At 50.6% G+C, this 18,643-nt stretch overlaps 1 protein-coding gene across 1 annotated transcript; it reads right to left on the reverse strand.

Moving 5' to 3' along the window:
• Window positions 1-652: 652 nt before the first annotated feature.
• Window positions 653-18,550, reverse strand: DHX38 (DEAH-box helicase 38). The gene is made up of 27 exons (XM_030863460.3): window positions 18,295-18,550; window positions 15,938-16,279; window positions 15,390-15,577; window positions 14,617-14,721; window positions 13,919-14,066; window positions 13,657-13,775; window positions 13,422-13,498; window positions 12,819-12,974; window positions 12,121-12,282; window positions 11,804-11,911; window positions 11,316-11,428; window positions 9,712-9,849; window positions 9,158-9,344; window positions 8,827-9,012; window positions 8,307-8,447; window positions 7,863-7,973; window positions 7,653-7,769; window positions 7,380-7,487; window positions 6,881-6,993; window positions 5,952-6,160; window positions 5,689-5,843; window positions 5,129-5,284; window positions 4,899-5,033; window positions 4,583-4,708; window positions 3,959-4,054; window positions 2,418-2,539; window positions 653-1,131 (listed from the first exon to the last, which is right to left on the reverse strand). Exons 2-27 carry the CDS (start codon window positions 16,258-16,260, stop codon window positions 1,047-1,049), a joined length of 3,684 nt encoding a protein of 1,227 aa, XP_030719320.1. The 5' UTR covers window positions 16,261-16,279; window positions 18,295-18,550; the 3' UTR covers window positions 653-1,046.
• Window positions 18,551-18,643: the final 93 nt, after the last annotated feature.

Raw genomic sequence — 18,643 nt, forward strand, 5'->3', positions numbered from 1 at the left:
TAAAGCTGGAAGGAAGGTAGATCTGAATGGAAAGGGTCCATAGTTAAAAAGAAAGCATTGGAGACAGAGTGCAAACAGATTCTTGGGCAGAAGTCCAGAAGCCAAAGCAGATTCGGGTACAGCTGCTGGGGGCGGGGAGCCTCCCCACTTATTTTGTGGCACCTGTGTATGCCACATGTGCCTCACTAGACGTCGCCTCAGCAGACCGTTGAGGCTGCTTAACAACAGAAAAGACTAGTGATTCTAGCGTAAGCATCATCTTTCACGTGAAAACCGATAAGCAACATTTTACACTATTTTCCATGAATACACAACACATAACGGAAGAAACTTCAGCCATTCTGAGCGACAGAGCAGCCAACCCGCCCTTGGGAAAGGACAGAGGGTGCGCGGCTGCTCACCTTCCTCCCACTTCCTGGCCACCGTGGCCGCCTTGCCCCAGCCCTGCCAGGTGCTGGTGCCCCAGGCCATTCTCCTTCCCTGTCAGCTGAGTCCCACCCCATCAACCCCTCCTCTAAGAGGCACTGCCTGGAGAACAGAAGGGCGAGCTAAGGTTCTAGAAGGATCCATCCAAGGAAAGTCAGCGTTCTGCCTATTCTCTAAAGTGTGATTTAGGGCAGTCAGGGGAAAAGAAGAGTCAGAAATACAATAACATTTTACAAACAATAAATTTATTTCCAAATCCTGAATTATAACCAAATTATAATTCCCCCTAGGTCTATTGTGCTGTTTTACACAAGAATTTTAAAAAACATAGTCAAAGCCGTGTCATTCATACACCAAGTGTCCCGGGGACAGTTTATTTGAATACGGTGGGTCCGGCCACCTCTTGTGGTCCTGGCAGCTGCTCTGCGGCCCCACGCCTGCACCGAGAAACTCCCACCTCCTCCACAGCAGAGCCTGGCCGCAACAGGTGCCCCCAGGGCCATGATGTACACAAATGAAAGCACACAGATGAAACGGTTTTGTCGGCAGGCCTGGGCGCTCCAGCCACAGGGCTCATGACTCAACACCTGGCCCCCCTCCTCTTCAGGGACAGCATCAGCTCAGAGCCCAAAGCGGGCTGGTGTGCGGCGAGGGGTCATGGGTTCCCCTTGCTCTTTCCGACCTGGGGTGTAGATCTTTGTAGACCTGGAGACACAGAAGAGGGGTTAGGAATCGCACTGCTGCTCACTCCGGCCAGGACACACAGGAGGACGAGGAGCCTGAGGTCTTGCTGCTTCTGTGTGTGAGCAGGCTTTGGGGCTGCAGGGTCTCCGCCCCTAGCACACTTCCACTCCCCTCGCCTTCCCTATGTGTGATCGGGAGCAGAATGATAGCACCTCTTTCTTCTATCCACTGAGGCAGGTTATGAGATTTTTTAACAATTCCATTCATATCCCCTAGGTGAGCTCTGAAGGGAGTCTTCCCTCCACCTCACCAGGCCGCCACTCCAGCTGTGGCTGGGCTTTGTCCCCAGTTCCTGGAAGTATCTCTAGACCCTTGGAATTTCCCAAGGGACTGGAGTGTCTCTGTTATTCACGGTGGACCACATCTGATAGTTTATGCAAATGAGATGACTCAGGATGGTGGCTGCCCTGCCAGAAAAACCAACCTGTGAACAGAGGGCTGTGCTTTGAGCCTCGTGCTATCAGCCCAGACTCTGGGGTGGGAAAAGAGGTTGGAGATTAAGTCAACACATGGGTCCTGCCCAATAAAACTCTGGGCACCAAAGCTCCGGTGAGCTTCCCTGGTGACAATACTCTGTGTAATGTGCCAGGAGGGTAACATGACCCCAAGGACAATGGAAGACTTCACATCTAAGACCCTCTCAGACCTCACTTTATACATCTCTCCCTTTGGCTGGTTCTGTGTCCTTTTGCTATAATAAAACTGTAATATGTATAGTACTTTCCTGAGTTCTGCGAGGTATTCTAGCAAATTATCAAACCTGAGGGAGTCCATGGGGATCCCCAAATTTGTAACAAGTTGGTGAGAAATGAGGGTGACCCTGGGTACCCCCCAACTTGCAGGTGGTGACTGAGGTGAGAGCAGTCTTGCAGGGACTATGCCCTTCACCTGTGCAGTCTAACTCCACGCACCAGGGCAGACGCAGGTGCCCAAGGCTCTCCTGGCCTTGCCTCTCCACTGTGATGTCCAAGCCCTAGCCTGTTGGTAAAGCTGTGAGACCTACTCTGCCGCTCCAGCCCACCTTGGGCCCCATCACAACATAACAAACAACGACCAGGAGTTGCAGCTGTATCACCACTCCTTGAAAGTATGTCCAAAACCCCTCCCGTCTCCACGTGACCACAGTCAACTCGTCACCAATTCACCTCTGCACATTTAACTTCTCTTAAATCGCGACCCTGCCTCAGGGCCTGGTCAGTCCAGCTGGTGGGCTCCATCAGGACAAGAGTCCCGAGACCACAGCTCACCTGACACTACCCAGGGGACTGCGCTTTTCCTGCTCCTGCCGCCGGGCCCGCAGCTGCTCCTCGGCCAGTGCCATCTCCTCCTCCATGGCAGAGGCTTCCTCTTTGGCCCGTCGGCGGTTCTCCTAGAGAAGGGAGAGGTACTGGGGTCACTGGGGATTGGCGGGTGAGGAGGGCCAGCCTGCACCCATCTCCCTGCTGCAAGCCAGGTGCTGGGTAGACCTTGCCAGCTCCCAAAGGCAGGGACACACAGCTCCCTGCCCCAGCACTGAGGCCTGCTTTGCTCACTGATCCAAGACAGACATTGGATGATTGAGTCCTCACCCTCTCATGCCTCAGCCCTCCACTCAATTTGCTAAGTGCTTACATGCTCTAACCAAGTTCATAACCATGCCAGGAAGTACAGGAAATAGAGAAGACATGACATCTGGCTGGAGAGGACGGACACAGGAAGATGTGTGCGGGCCCGGTGTGGGGAGGACTATGCTGAGAAGGGGGGAAGCTAAAGTCCACAACATTCTGCAGCCCTACCTCCAGCTGGTAGTCACCAGTGGACACCAAGACTGTCAGGAGACCGAGAAGTAGGTAGAGAATTTATAACGGAGGGTCTGGTGGGACCACTGAGCAATCTTAGTGTCTTCAAAAGTGGCACCACCAGACCTTATGTGCCTCCTGACTGGATCTAAAAGGAGGTTCACAGCACCACATGCATTTATGCATCCTTACCCGAAACAGCTGAATCTGAATCTAACCAAGGCTTTAGATTAATGACTAGCTTACAGAAAGCACACGGGATAGAGGCAAAAGTTAAATACGTTGAGGAAGCAATCAGCTCAAAACAGAACGTGGAACATTCTACAAGATGACCAACCTGTTTTCTCCAATAAGTCAATGCCATAAAAAATGAGTGGGGGCAGAGCTTGTTCCAGAATAAAAGACTTAATATATGTAATGACAAATGTCAATGCCTGGATCCAAATTCAAGCAAATCAATTATAAAAAATTATCTTTGGAATAAAAAAGGAAACATGAATAAGAAGTGGAGACTTTAGCAACGTTAAGGATTAATTCTGTTGAGTAAGATTTGCATGGAGGTTATGTTTTAATTTTTGAAAGTCCTTTTAGAGGCACATATTCAAGTGTTTATGGGTGAAAAAATATAATGTCTTAGGTATGCTTTAAAATATTCCAGGAAAAACCAATATGTATGGAGCGGGGTGGGAATAAGAGAAACAAGGTTGGGCAGAATGTTGATAATTATGGAAGCTAAGTGAGGAACTCGTGGCTCATTATACTGTTTCTGTCCACTTTTATGAGTATTTGGACTTTTCAATAATAAGTTGTTTTTTTTTAAGGCTCAGCAGACCAAGCAAATGGAGTGCGTGGGGGGAGATCAGACAGACTAACCTGCCTGGATCACAACTTTTATGTTTGACAGGGAAGTGAAGGGAAGCCAGATGACGATGTGTCTTTAATACCAGGCTGAGAGGAAAGCGGATCCCAGAGACAAACAGATCCTCCATAGAAAAGCACAGGATCCTTACCTGCCGAGACTTTCCTGCCTGTTTCACGCTGTAGAACATGGGGCCCAGCTCTGCCAGCCACTCTCCGTCCACAGCAGTCACACACTGCATGTACTCCTGCAGGCAGAAGGGCCACAAAGCGGTGGTCACAGAAGGACCAATGCTTTGAGCTGTCCCTCCCAGAGCAGTTCCACAATTAGGAGCTGTATGGGAAGGGCCTACCCCTAGCCCTGTGAGGCTGAAAAAGGCAAGGGAAAGCCGCAGACACTGGGATTCTAATCCCTTCTCCCATCCAAATTCCTCCATGCTTGAGAAAAAGGCCCCTATTGTCCAACAGAAAAGGCCCAGCCCCTCAGAAAACCCTTCTGACAACACCAAAAGGGCTTGCTTGTCCACGGCAGCAAGTAGGAAACAATCCTGCTGGCACAGCCGAGGCCACTGGAATCTAGAGGTTAACTGTGTATCCATATAAACTTCCCCAAACCCCCAACTGAAAACCAACCTCAATTTCCCTGCAAGCAAGGCATGTGGCCTTAAGCCTCCCAAGCTCAAAACCCATCCCAGAAGGCGGCAAAGGGTTATTACAAAGGCCTGGCCCAGCCAAGTGGGCCTACAGTCATACAGGCTGTCTTGGAAAAGACTCACCTTGGTGGTCATGACCAACTCGTGATACACAATGTAGTCTGGGGTGTAGCCCATTCCAAAGAGGGAGCTGGTGGGGTGCAGGTGGCAGGGCATGCCTGTCCGGATATTCACATACTCCCCGATTCCCTACGGAAGAGATGCAACAGGTGGCTACATTGCAAAACACTGCACATCTGGGCCGCTACCCAGTCCAATACTGTCTTGACACAGGCTTTTGGGGGAAGCCCAGATCTGCAGGACTGTACAATGAGACAGGAGACCTCTGCCCTCGAAAGAAGTATCAGGCCCAGAGGGGCCATAGCTCCACTAGGCTCACCTTGAGCTTGGCTGCCTGGTGGAAATAGGCAGCACAGATACACTTTCTGACAATGTCCCAGTCGGTGCCACACGAGGCCAGGCTCATCCGCTGCTGCACCATGATGTCCTTGAGCTGAGCCCGCACCTCCCGGACCTAGAGCAGGACACAGGTAGACAAGGACGGAGCCCTCCTTCCCTGCATCCCAACCCTCCTCCCAATGTGCTGCTTGTCTCGGCCACTGCCCCCACCTTCCGCATGGCCTTGGCATGGATGAAATGATCGTTACACCAGATGGTAGAGTAATTGTTGTTCTTCCACTGCAGGTAGACATTCAGGTAGGTCAGATGGTCACTCTCAGGGACTGCAAACTTCTCCCGGATTTGATCGCTCTCCTCCTCTCGGCCCTAGGAAGGAAAAAGGGAAGTCCAGGTCCAATGAGAAGAGCTATCTCACACTATCATCTACCCTCACCACAACTAAAAACACATCAACGTAGTGCCCTGACAATATAGGAAAAATAAATTAGTTTACAACAAAATATTTATTCTAAAATGTGAGGGCTCAGGCACAGCCATCCTAGAAAAAACTGCAAAACATTCCCTGAGAACCATGGATCTTGCCCACCCCTTCCCCTACCCCAACCTGCTTAACATAAAACAGCAAAACCACTCTTTGGAAACTGATTCCTGCCCCTCCCTCCACTCTGTCTTAACAACACAGAGAGAAACTACTCCCCTCTCTCAACCTTCCCTGAGCCCATAACCTCCCGAGATCCCTGGGAGGAGAGGAGCCGGACAGCATCTCCCACCTTGGGCCTGTAGAAGATGGCTGGGACCGAGAGCATGGAGACGATGAGCAGGATCTCGGAGCTGCAGCCCATGTCACAGGACACGATGAGCATCTTGGACAGGGCCGGGTCCAGCGGGAACTCCACCATCAGCCGCCCGGTCGAGGTCAGACCGCCTGGGAGAGAGGAGCAAATCCGCACGGTCAGTGGACACAGTGCCATAAGAGGGAGAACCCAGGCGCCAGAGCCCACGGGGCCCTGCCCGGCTCCCGGGGCCACAGCACCTGTGTTGTCCAGGGCCCCGAGGATCCAGAGCTGATACATGGAGTTGAGCATGTTGTCCTCCGGGGGCGGGTCCATGAAGTGGAACTGCAGCAGGTCCTGCACCCCCAGGGACTTGAGCAGCAGCACCACGTTGGCCAGGTTGGTCCGCTGGATCTCGGGCACCGTGGTGGTCAAGAGCTCATTCTTGTAGGCGCTCTGGGTGTAGAGCCTGTGGGGGAGAAGACGCAGTCCTGACGCACTTCCCACCATGCTGCCCGGCTGAGCCCCTCAAATATGCCCAGCTGTCTACACAGGGACCAACACTGGGCTTGTGCACCCAGAAGAGGCAGTGCAGATGAGAGCCACGGGTAAGGAGGAGAAGTCCTCATTTCTTTCCCCCACCTCCCCCTTCCCCTTACAATCACGAATCTCCACCTACTCAAAGCTCAGTCCTGCCAATTCACCATTCTGCTGGAGTCTCCTATGTACTTGTTTCATTTCTGGAACCAGTGAGCCTGGGACTAGAATTATGGCTGGGGTTTTTTTTCTTTATATTTTTCTAGATTTTCTGAATTTCTATAGTTAATACATTATTTTTACATATCGGAACAAAAAAGAGACAGAGAGAGTAATTGGAGGAGGAAAAAAAGAACCGGTGCTGTAATTTGTTCACATTTATCTTCTGGGAGGAGGCACACTGTAATCACTGGTCATCCGCTGCAGATACCTTCAACACAGGTCTTCCTAAAACCCAAGGCTGCTCAGACTTCAGGGCTGCCTGGGAAGGCAGCTTCTTCCACTCAGCAGCATGTGATGAGAGGACCAACAAGTGGCTGCCCCACCATTGGTTCCCAGCCTCAGGGATCACCTCTCTGCAGGATCACAGTCCAAGCCTTCCCACCCCAGCTGGGGCTCCACCCCAGAAAGCAGGCTAGCACAGGGCTCCTACCTGAAACACTGACCTGGGCCCGTCCTGCCGGCTCGCCCCGACCTCTGGTTGGCATTGGCCTGGCTGATGGGGTAGATCTGCAGAGCATCCATGCCAATCCTGGGGTTGAAGACCTAGGAGGGGACAGTAAAGACCTGACTAAGGACAGAGTGAGGGGAAAAAGGGAGGCAGGCTTGAGACAAAGACAAACCCTGGTTGCTACACATCACAGAATGAAGTATCTTAGCGATGTAAGCAGCCATCTTTCGGAACCAGGAACCTCAAGAAATTTCCAGCTCCGCAATCTCTATCGAGCTATGTAAACTGTGTGTCTACCTCGAGTTATCACAAGGATGGAATGAATCAAGCACATGGCAAAACCAGCACTCAATAACCACCACCACCACTTCCATAAGCAATCGTCGTTTGAGGGCCAAGGACCCAGGGCCTGCCTTCCCACCCCCTTGGCTGAGTTAGCTTTGGGTGAAGGCCCAGGGCCCCGGTGCCTGTCTCCTCTTACCTTTAATTTACAATAACCAGAATCGATAACAAACATGATGCCATCGACAGTCAGAGAGGTCTCAGCAATGTTGGTGGCAACAATACACTTCCGAACGCCATCCGGAGCCTGGAGCCGGACAGGACACTCATGGAGGGAAGGCTGTAGGCCTTCAGGTAGGAAAAACCCCACAAGGAGAAAAGTACACCCCACCCATGCCAGAAAAGTAACACCCTCCCTCTTGCCCTCCTTTGGGGGAGTCTGGGGGAATCCCAAGGTGGGGACCCATCTCACCTTCTGGAAGATTTTGGCCTGGAGGTCAGAAGGCAGCTGGGAATAGATGGGCAGCACAGCCAAGGCGGGCGCGTTCTCCAGTTCTTCCAGATGCTCCACAATCTGGTCTGAGGTCACCTGAGGGCACAGAGAGGAGCTGTGAGACACAGATCCCCCAGTTCTCACAGGAAGGACACACCCGTTCATCCCAGTCATGACCGAGGCACGCACCTCGATGTCCTCTTGGCCAGGCATGAAGATAAGGATGTCCCCGGGGGCCCCCGACAGATGCACCTGCAGAGACTGCTTCACTGCGGCCTCCACATAATCCTCCTGGGGGGTCTGCAAACCAGTGAGGGACACCGTGAGAGGGAATGCAGGCCAAGCCCCCACTGGGAACTGGTGACCCAGTTCTGGTCAGGGGCTAGAGCCGATGAACTCTCAGGGCTGCCGCACCTGCAGACAGGCCTGATGGCCCTCCCTGAGCCCTGCACGTCCACTCCAAAGAAACAACCAAGCGAAACCTCCCCAGAGTGCAGCCCTTCGCCTCCAAGCCCTATAGCCGCAGGCTCCCAGGGTCCCCACAAAACCTCTCCCGACTCAGTGTGCCACTCCACATCCCCCAACCAGCTCCTCATCAAGGGTCAGGGCAGTTCCAAAACAGGGCCTCAGTACCTTGCTGAAGAGGATGTCAACAGGGAAGGTACGACCAGGGATGTGGAAGATGGGGACATTCCCAAAAAAGGAAGCAAATTTCTCTGCATCCATGGTGGCCGATGTGACGATGAGCTTCAGGTCTGAGCGCCGAGCCACCACCTAAAAGAAGAAGTCAGTCAGAGGCTTCCCCACAGTTTTGGGACCCTTGGCTTCTGCCCTCCAGTCTCATCAGCATCACTACCAAATGAAACAGAAGTCAAAGCTGACGGATGGCTCATTAGATTCCTAACAATCCTGAACTGAATCCGTGGAGCCACAGCCAGGAGAACCACGGGTCACTCAGCTGAGCAAGAACAGAGTAAACCACCACCAGCTCTGAACCCCGCAGCCAAGGGCCTCAGGGGCAACTTGGCCTGTCAAAGACCCCCTCAGCTTCCCCAGGCTAGACCCCAGCCTGCCTGGAGTGCCTCGTCACTAACTCCTGGCAGGGCGGTGGTCCAAGCCCCACAGGCACAGAGGCTGGACCCGCAGCCCTCACCTCCCGGAGCAGTCCAAAGAGCACGTCGGTGTTGAGGGAGCGCTCGTGGGCCTCATCCATGATGATGGCGCTGTAGTGATCCAGGTCCGCTTCCCGGAGGGACTCTCGCAGCAGGATTCCATCAGTCATGTACTTGATCAAGGTGCTTTCTGAAGTGCAGTCTTCGAAACGGATGGCATAACCCACCTGGAGGCCAGAGAGACCGCTCAGAAGCTCTGGGCGCCCAGTCGCCCTTGCACACCCCGAGCTGGGTCCAGGCCTCAGCAGATCAGCCCAAATGACAGAAGCTACCGGGCAAGAACGACACAGCTCAGCGCTTGTGCCCACTCACCTCCTCACCAAGGTTGCCCCCCATCTCTTCACTGACTCTCTTCGCCACTGACATGGCAGCCACACGGCGGGGCTGGGTGCACCCGATCATCCCATAGTCCGTGTAACCGTCTTCATGCAGGTACTGGGTCAGCTGAGTGGTCTTACCACTCCCTGTCTCCCCAACCACGATCACGATGCTATTATCTCTGCAAGGAAGAGAAGATAAAGGGTGAATCGGCCCGAGTGGAAGGCCACCTCCTACTCCCACCTGTAGCTATCCAAGGAGCATGCCTGTGCAGGGAGGAGGATTTCCCTGGGAAAACGGTCTTATACTGAAACACCCTCTAAAAAGTGTGGAAGACAATATGGTTTAAACAAATGAACTAAAACAAAACGATGCCATCTTGCTTACTTCAAGCAGGGTAGCCCAGGGCACCCAAGTGAGGGGAAAAAATCCTTTCCCTTCTCCATCAGCTGTCATACCCAAAAGAAAAAGAGCTGCAGAGTACACACAGGAGAAAATGGGACACCTGATTCAACAGTGGAATCCCGACCCGGGGTGGACACAGTTACCTGATAATCGTGAGCAGTTCCTGCTGCACAGCAAAGATGGGCAGGTACTGCCTCTGCTCCAGAATAGACTTCTTCTTTGCGAATTCACTGCTGGCTTCGCTCTTTTTCTTCATGTGGTCTGCAAACTTCTGCTCTGTCCTGAGAACACACAGCAGCCTAAGCGCCCTGCACGGCTTCCCACATCTTCTCTCCTGACTGGGTTACTGCCCTGCTTCCTACACCCAGAAGTGAGCACTGCTTCAAATATGCAGGAAATCTTTGAGACGCCACAGCTGCCAGGTGCTGCTCATCTCCTCTGTCCTAAGGGACCAGACTGCTGTCTGAGAATCCATCGTCCAAAACCTGCTCAACGCCCCCAGGACACACAGCTGCAGAGGGCTCAGAGGAGCTACAGATCAGCGAGTGGCAAATCCTCTGCTCTGAAAGACTTCAGCCAGAAGAGAAGCTGAAATCCACAGGTCATCACCTTATATGGAACAACCCTGGGCAATGGCAGCACCACACTTAACAGGCTGAAAAGAGGAGTTGTGGTTACAGTCATGACCAAGGTCAGACTCCCTCCCACCTCTTGGTGGGACAGCAGAGTCCATAAGGCTTTATTTTTAAAGAACTGTGAGAACAATCCCACTTGACGTTTACCTACAGCTTCCACTGAAAGCGCTCAAGTATCCGACACACGTACATCCCCAGGCTGCAGAGCGAAAAAGGTACCAGTCCTACCTTACCTACATTAGTCTACAGTCTCCACCCATCCCTTCCCCAAGAGACTTTTCCTCCATCAGATTTGAGCCCACGCTCTGTCAAACTTCCTGTTTCTAACATCCCAGTCATTCCTGGTCAGCTAACAATTAACACCTATGGGATTAAATTAACTAGAAACTAACAAGGGCTGATCAATAGCACCAACTTCTCACTTCTCACAGGGTTATAGAGAATTATTAACTCAGATGACAATTTTGTAGGATTTCAGAGTGTTCAATGAGATTCAGAAGGGACATTTGAGTTCAGCCACCTACACAATGAGGAAAGCCCAATAAGCAGTTATCCAACATCTGCTTAAATACCTCTATGAATGGGGAAGTCACTACCTGAGAAGACAATCCTTTCTATTCTCAAACCTCTATTAAAAATAGTTCTTCCTTAGATTGAACTAAAATCTAAGGGTGCAAAGCACACTTTCTCACACTGAGCATCTGAAAGGCACTCTGGCAGAGTGGCTAAGAGTGTGGGCTCTGAAACTAGACTGTCTGGGTGTGATCCGCACTCCACCATTTCTAGCTGGGTAACCTCAAACAAGTTACTTAACCTCCCTGGACCTCATCCTCCTCGCATGAAAAATGGGAAAGATTACACCTGTCCCATGGGACTGTCATGAGAATCCAATGACTGAATATCTGTGAGTTCTGTGGTGCTGCCTGACACAGAAGAAGCTCCTGCAGTATCAGGGGCGACAGTAGGAATGTTATCTCAGAAAAGTCGAAAAGACCAGGAGGAAGGGACCAGAGACTCAAAATGACATCATTTTCCTATTGGTGACTGACGAATCCTATCAGACCCCTTGAGGCCCCATCTTCAGAGACACCTGCTGCTGGCGAGACTCCTACCTGTAGTCCACTTTACCGTCCTCTGTCAGAGCTTTATCCGGCTCTTCCTCTTTTTTGACACCCATTATATCTCCCAGTTTGGTTCCAGCCAATTCCCAGTGTTTGTGTTGAGCCTGAAAAAGACACAAAAAGTCAATCTGCTCCATCCCGTGACACAACTGTGGTCCACGGAAAATCAGTCCCATCTGACAACAGGCTTCATCTAGCAGGCAGTAAGTTCCCACAAGGTAGCAGTGGCACCGAGCCGTGCCTCCCAATCTTATGTCTGAAGCTCCTGAGAAACCAGGCCCCGGATTATCTTAACTGAGGCCCTGGAGGAGGAATGCAATACCCTCCCACAAGGGCTGTTTCTTGCTCAATGAGTTTCCTCTAACTGCCAATAGGAACCCTACCTGTGAGGTGGAACATGATCTTTAAAAAGAAGAAAAAAGAAAAAAAAACAAAAAAATAGGCAGATACTCTCTGGCCCTAGAAGACGAGAAACCAACCTTTTTGCGTTCCTTTTGCTCCCTGTGCTTCCGCACCGTTTGACTGCCTTTTCTAGCGATAATGGCCAGGTCAGAAGTGGCGTCCTTGACTGGAATCACAGGCTCTGGCTGCAGGAGGTTGAGGAAAAAGAGAAATTCTGCACTGACCATTAAACTCAACACAAAGGTCCACTTCGTACTGGCCCTGGTAAACGAAGGGTTGCTACCCTACCCCTATCGTGATGGGGCATTTTTCCTCTCCTTTCCTTTCTCTTTCTTTCTTTCCCCATTTCAGGCTTCTCTGAGCGTTCTTCTCTCTGACAACAGAGGACCCTCACCTGCTTGGTGAAGACGATGCGCCCGTCCAGAAAGGGAGGCACCAGGTTATGCACCATCAGATGGACCTTGGCTGCACTGTCCTCTTCAAAGTCGTCGTCCACCTCCAGCCGATGCACCACCCCGCTGGTGAGCATGCGGTTGGTCTCCCAGCGTTCGTTATCCTGTAAGGACACAACGGGAGGCCATGTTAAGACTGCAACTGCAAGGCCATCCTGAAAGGTCCCAGGTGAGGCCACGCAGAGGGTCCTGACAGAAGGGCCACAGGGGCTGCAGAGATGTCACGGGCCTCTCTACCCTGCAGCTCCTTAGACAGAAGAATCGCTGATCCCAAACCACCTGCAGTACTCTTCCCAGAAGCAACCCGTTGTATCTAAGGCAGAACCTCTATATGGATACACAAACGGTGACTGTCCCTGGCCCCGCTGAGAGACACAAAGGACACACCACAGAGCCGGGGCCTGACCTCCCAGTTCCCATCAACAGCACCCCTCCAGGAACTACTGCAGAAGACGGAAGTCATGATTTGGGTTGGGTTTTTCTTAAGTTACTGATAAGTTCCCTGCCCACCCCTCTGCCTCCAGAGGAATCGCTAAGTCTATGACTTCAGCAGCGGGGAGACAAGCTGTGCCGTTGGCAGGTGCATGTGACCTGCCGCTTCTCCAGCTGAATCTGCTCCACCTGCTGTGGGCAGCCTCACCTCATTGATCTGCCTCCGCTGAGCCGAAATGCGCTTCTGCTTCTGTTTGTGCAGATGCTGCTCCCGCCTCCTCACGTAGTCCTCAGAGGAGTAGGCCAGGGGGTTGTGGAACTCATCGTATCCCTCATCCATCATGTACCAATCCCGGTCAGCTTGCTGAGGCACAAGAGACAAAGCAATAAGAACAAGGCGCAGATCGAGTTTCTGTGCAAGACGTGGCCAGAAGGGGAGGACGTGTTTGGTAAGAAGTCACTGGTGCAGCATAGCAATCCTCGTGAGAGACACAAGAGAGGCTGTAAGACGAGCCACCTAGAGGAGAAGCAGTTTACAGCACAGTCCACCATGACGGCGCTTCTTACGTTTACCACACGGTGGCACCAGCACACAGCCGGAAAAGTTAAGTCTGACCTGCATTTGGTGAGAAGTTTGACCACAGAGCCTTTGCCTGGAAAGAGATTCCATGGCTTCGAGACTGAACGTGGCTCAACGTCCGGTTCCACTACAGTGTAACCCATGACCCTTGTGCTCAGACACCCCCGGTCACCTACTCACTGACAGATGGCCACCACCCCTCATTCAGTCCCTCAAAGATGTAGTTTTTACCCTCTGGTCATCCTCCCATTGCTGCCGCTCCTCTTCTGTGTCGAATGAAATTCCTTCTTCGCCATCCTCACGTCTCCCTGCGGGAGAACACGTAGCAGGTCAGTCTGCACGGTCCCAGCTCATCCCCAGTGGCCTCACACAGACCTGCCGAGCAGCACAGCCCCAGCCCGGCTTTGCCCAGCCCCACCAGGAAAAGCGACCCTGCTTCCTGCTTCCCACTTCCACCCTGCCTTACCTCGGCCCCTGGACAGACGTGGGGTGGACCCCAGATGTCTTCTGTCATCGGCCCACTCATTGTATTTGTAGGATGGGGTTGGCAGAGGTGTGTCATCCGAGTACCTGCTCCTCACAGACCTGGGAAACAGTATAACCAGCCTCACTAAATAGTCACTAAGCTGAGATGTGTTCTCCAGCCACCATCTGCCCTCCCAGCCCCAATCACGCCCACCCTGTGCCGCCCACCCAGAGAACCTGGACTGCACCACCCAGAACGTCACCTGTCCCTATCTCGACTGGACAGCCGATGACTCCGCTCAGAATCCCGATAGGAAGGTGTTGGGGAGGGCGATTCCCACTGTGAGCGCTTGGAGGAGCCATAGCCACTGTCCTCCTCATCCCAGGTAGACCTTGAAGGGGTGGCTGCATCTGGGCCACAAAAGACACATCCACAGGGAACGCCTAAGACACGGCTACAGAGCCATTAGGTAAAAGTCAATTCACCAAATTTCTTTTACTATTTATAAACTTTGCACCTATTTGCAACAGATAAGATGGTTTTGACAGCTTTTAAAGAGATCTGAATTTTAATGTCCCAGTTTTCATCTGTGCTCATAACAACATTTTAAGGAATATCCAATTTACCTCTGCAATCACATCCCTCTTGAATGTACATATTTCTTTGTATTAAAACTTTCTTCTGCCCCTACTCCACCCACCCCCAGCTCCCTATTCTTTCCTACCATTTGGAAAACTGGCCACTCAGCAAACTGGCAAATCATGTTAAGGGAGCATATCTGTGTCCACAGAGAAGTCCACAGCCTTCCCAACTGAATCAACTGACTCAGAACCAAGTATTCCCAGAAATTCATGGTGAAATCAGGAATTCCAACCCAGTTCCACTGAGGATGAGAGTCACTCACCCTGCCTCTCATACACTTGGCTCTCTCAAACCACCACAAGCAACAGCTCAGACTACCTTTAGGCCGGTGTCGGGGGCTCTCAGGTTCGTTTCTTCTGCCGCTGCGCTCTGACCCTCCATCTCGCTCCGACCTGCTGCTGTGCCTGTTTCTATCCCGCTCATCTGTGAGGAGTCACCGGCAGAGCTTAGAAAACAGGTGTCCCATCCTAACTTCCACCCATCTTCACCCTAGAGAAAGGACAGGCCTCCCCACTCACTCACAGGTGCAACCTCACTGCTCTAATGCGATCCATGGGCTCCTGAAACTCACATATCCCCATTCTTTCAAGGGCAAAAATTAGTTACTGGCTAGAAAGTTTCAAACTCACAGTAAGTTATTTTCCTGCAAGAATTCAAAAAAGAGTAGTTACAAGTCTATAATGAATAGTTATTTAATAGTTACAAGCCTACAAGCTACAGAAATCAAACAACACTGAGGAAAGCCAGTATTGGATTTTACGTCTAGCTTTGATCCACAGCACCGTCCTTTTTCTCTCACCAACACTAGTGTCAACTGATTTCTCAAACATATTACCCATTTTCACCTTTATCACCAATTTTCCGGATAAAATGAGGACCACACACTCAAGCAAAGCAGCTATGTTGCAAGTAACAGCTCTTTTCTTAAACTGCCTGCTAATCCCAATACCAACAGGGTCAAAACCAACCAGGCTGACATGAAAATGGAGTTCCCTAATTAACGGGTGTTATAAAAACTCCCACAACAGGAAAAGGCCGACATGTTAATTCAGGTGCTTATCAGGCACTAGGAACTCTGCTGGGCAGTTTACCTCTGTCTCTCTTGCGGTCACAGTCTCGATCCCTCGACCTCTCCTTCTTCCGATCCTTTTCTTCTTTGGACGAGGCGTAGACACCATGTTCCCGCCACTCCCGCTCTCTCTGCCGACTGCGTTCCCAAAACTCTTCACTCACACCACCAGGATGGGATGGAGTCTCTACCCGAGCAGATCGATAATGTCTGAAACAGGGAGGGCAGCTGGTAAAGGGCTTATCCATGGAAGAAAAACCTGCCCCAAACCTTTGGCCAGGCCAAATATGTGATCTGGCCTTTTCCACTTTATCTCCCTGGTACGGCAGGTTTGCATATGGCAACAACCGTAAGTGCTTCTAACCTCCATCATCTACTCTTTAGGTGCCTTTGAATCTTCCCCCAGATCTGAAGAAAATACCAATTCTTATCTAGCCTCAATGTTATAGAATCACAGTAAAATCATAAAGTCCTAAATGTCCAACAAGAAAACTGAGAGATAAACATGAGATGCTATTTTCTGGCCTCCGTTTTCATTCCCTTTGGGGCAGTCCACCCGAAGGCTCTTACCTGTCTTTCCGGCTACTGTGGCCAGCCTGGTCACTGCCCTCCTCCTCAGCATCCTTCTGGTCGTCCTTGCTCTCTTCCCAGTCCTTATAGGAAGAGATTCTGGACTTCTTCTTGTCCTCCCCATCATCCTTCTCCTCTCTCTCCCTCCTTTTCAGGGAAGCCAACAAGTCTAGTCCCAGCAATGAAGGGCGGGGAGCAGGGGCCTTGAAGACATGCTGCTCACTAGATGCACTTTTGGTCTTGAAAATAAGACCGCCAACCTGGGAGTCCACATCAGTGCCTTCCAATCGATGGATCGAGGCATCCTCGCTGGTGTCCTCCATGACAGGCTCTGGGATTTCTCTGGAAGGAAAACAAACCATTTGATATCAGACATAAGAAGGGAAAAGGCTTGGCTCTGCTACATCCCAGAATAACCGTAGGTATATGGATCTCTGGGGGGTTGACCTCCCCCTCAAGATCAGAACTCCTTTAGTTACCTCTTACCAAGACCTGTCCATCGAGTCATCGACAATCTCAAAAGATCTTCCTACTTCCACCCCAACTCACGTCAGAAACAGATACACACACACACACACACACACTCACACACACCAGGATCCAAGAGGGTATCATCCAGGCAAGAACAGACCTCACTTACTAGAGCATTATGGCATCTATAAAGGGAGTTTAGGGAAAACACCACTAGATTTTAAATCAGAAACCTCAGTTAGAACCCAGGCTCTTGACATTTTCTACCTGCATGATTGTAAGCAAATAACTTAATCTTTGGTTAGGCATAATTTCTACACCTGCAAAATGGAAGTACTTTTTGCTCTATCTAATCCATGGAGTTATTGTGAGAATCAAATATGAAAGTGCATGTGAAAGCACTGTGTAACCATAAAAAGTTACATAAATGTCATCGTTACATTATTTCACTTGCTGTGCTCCAAGGTATTGATTTGGGTCCCTCACCATTTTTTTACACAAGTTCTTCGTCCTCTCCCTTCCTTTAAACTACAGATATAGCAGAGTTGTTGACGTATAAGACTACCATCCATGTGATCCATACTTTAATGAATTGTGTTTTGTAGAAAACACTTCTCTCACAGCAGTCGAAATCTATTTAGCAACATTCAAGTTCACCAAAAAAAAAAAAAAATTAATGAGAATCACGAGGCTAGTAAATGGTATTTCTGAAAAGTAGGTAACTGTAGGATTTTCTGGCATTCAACTTATAACAAATTCCTCTTTACCTCCCACTATACACAATCTACTTATTCTGAGTGCTTGAATAATTTCCCTCACTCCAACAAGCCAGTAAAGCAAAGAACTGTCAAGGGATAGGGTACCACCAGAATCCAGAATGTTTCACCCAGCTCTAATTAACATACACAGCTCTATAGAAGAATATTGTTAAACAGACTGAACATATAGTATGAACAACAGTTGCATTTTTTAAAATGCCATCAGGCAGAAGAGAAAAGGGAAAGCTACCTATTGGTGACATCTGTATTCATGTGAGAAAATCTAAACAGGAAGGTAGGATTTGCATGTTCTGCTCAGTAGTCTGAACTAGAAAATATACTTCTAGAATGTCATTTTATGCAGGAGAGAGAACCTTGTCTGTCTTGTTGACTGCTTTGCCCAGTGCCTAGCAAAATAAACGTTTGAGGAATAAATGAATGAATGAGTTTAAACTGATGAAAGGAAACAGGGAGCCAGAAATTTCTAGGGACAACAAAGAAAGATGCCAGCAGCACAGGAAAAGGAGTCTGACAAACAGGTCAACTAACAGCTGAGAAAAGTAAATAAGAAGCTAAGTGTTGGCTTGTGAAGAATAATTAGTGGCAAAGAAGCCACAAGAGGTACAAGAAAAATAATGAAGAAAAAACTGGATACATTCATTCAACAATTACTGAGTGCTTTATGTGAGCCGATCGGTGTTCTGGGCATTAGAGATAAAGAAGAGAACAAATCAGACAAAACTCCCGACCTTTTTGGAGCTGACATTCTAGTAAAAGATATCACCTGGTAGAGATACCACTGTGACAGAGAAGAGGAAGACAAAAGGAGCCCTGCTGGGCTCGGTGTCCGTCTGGGAGTGGACTAATAGGAAGTGAGCAGGGTGACCCCCCGGGCAGCATCCCTGGACTTCTGCGAGGCCAGGCCAGGAAGCTGGATCTGACCTGAGCAAGGAGAAAGGCCGGTCTTGCAGGACCTAGGCAGCATCCCTAAGGTGAGTAACGCAAGTTGGGTGACAGGGACAAGACTTTCCAAACCTGGGCCCGAACCTGAGCGAGGGGCCGATATCCGCCGCTTGGAGCCGCCACGATTGGCGAAGAAAAGGTCGGAAATGAAGAATGGACACTCACCTCACCAAGCCCGACTCTCGGGACCTTCTGTCCCGGATTCTGGGGCGCTGGCGCAGCCACTCCTCGCTCAGACCGCCTCAGAGAGCCAATATCCGCACCTTGAAAGCCGCCATTATTGTCCCATAAGACTTTGCGCGGCCCCCTCTATCCGTCCAAAGATACCATCGAGAGCAGCCCGAAAAACGCCCGTTCCTAGTGCGGGACAGAACGCTTACAAGGCTAGACTGTCTTTCTCTGCGGCTCTGATCAGAGGCACTTCCGAGTCTCCTGACGACCAATCACGCTTAGTCTAAGAGGCGACGCCCCGCCTCTAGGTGGAATGTGGGAAGCAGAAGTTAAAGAGATCGGT

The sequence above is a fragment of the Globicephala melas genome, chromosome 19, assembly GCF_963455315.2.
Source record: "Globicephala melas chromosome 19, mGloMel1.2, whole genome shotgun sequence".
Classification (NCBI taxonomy): Eukaryota; Metazoa; Chordata; class Mammalia; order Artiodactyla; family Delphinidae; genus Globicephala; species Globicephala melas.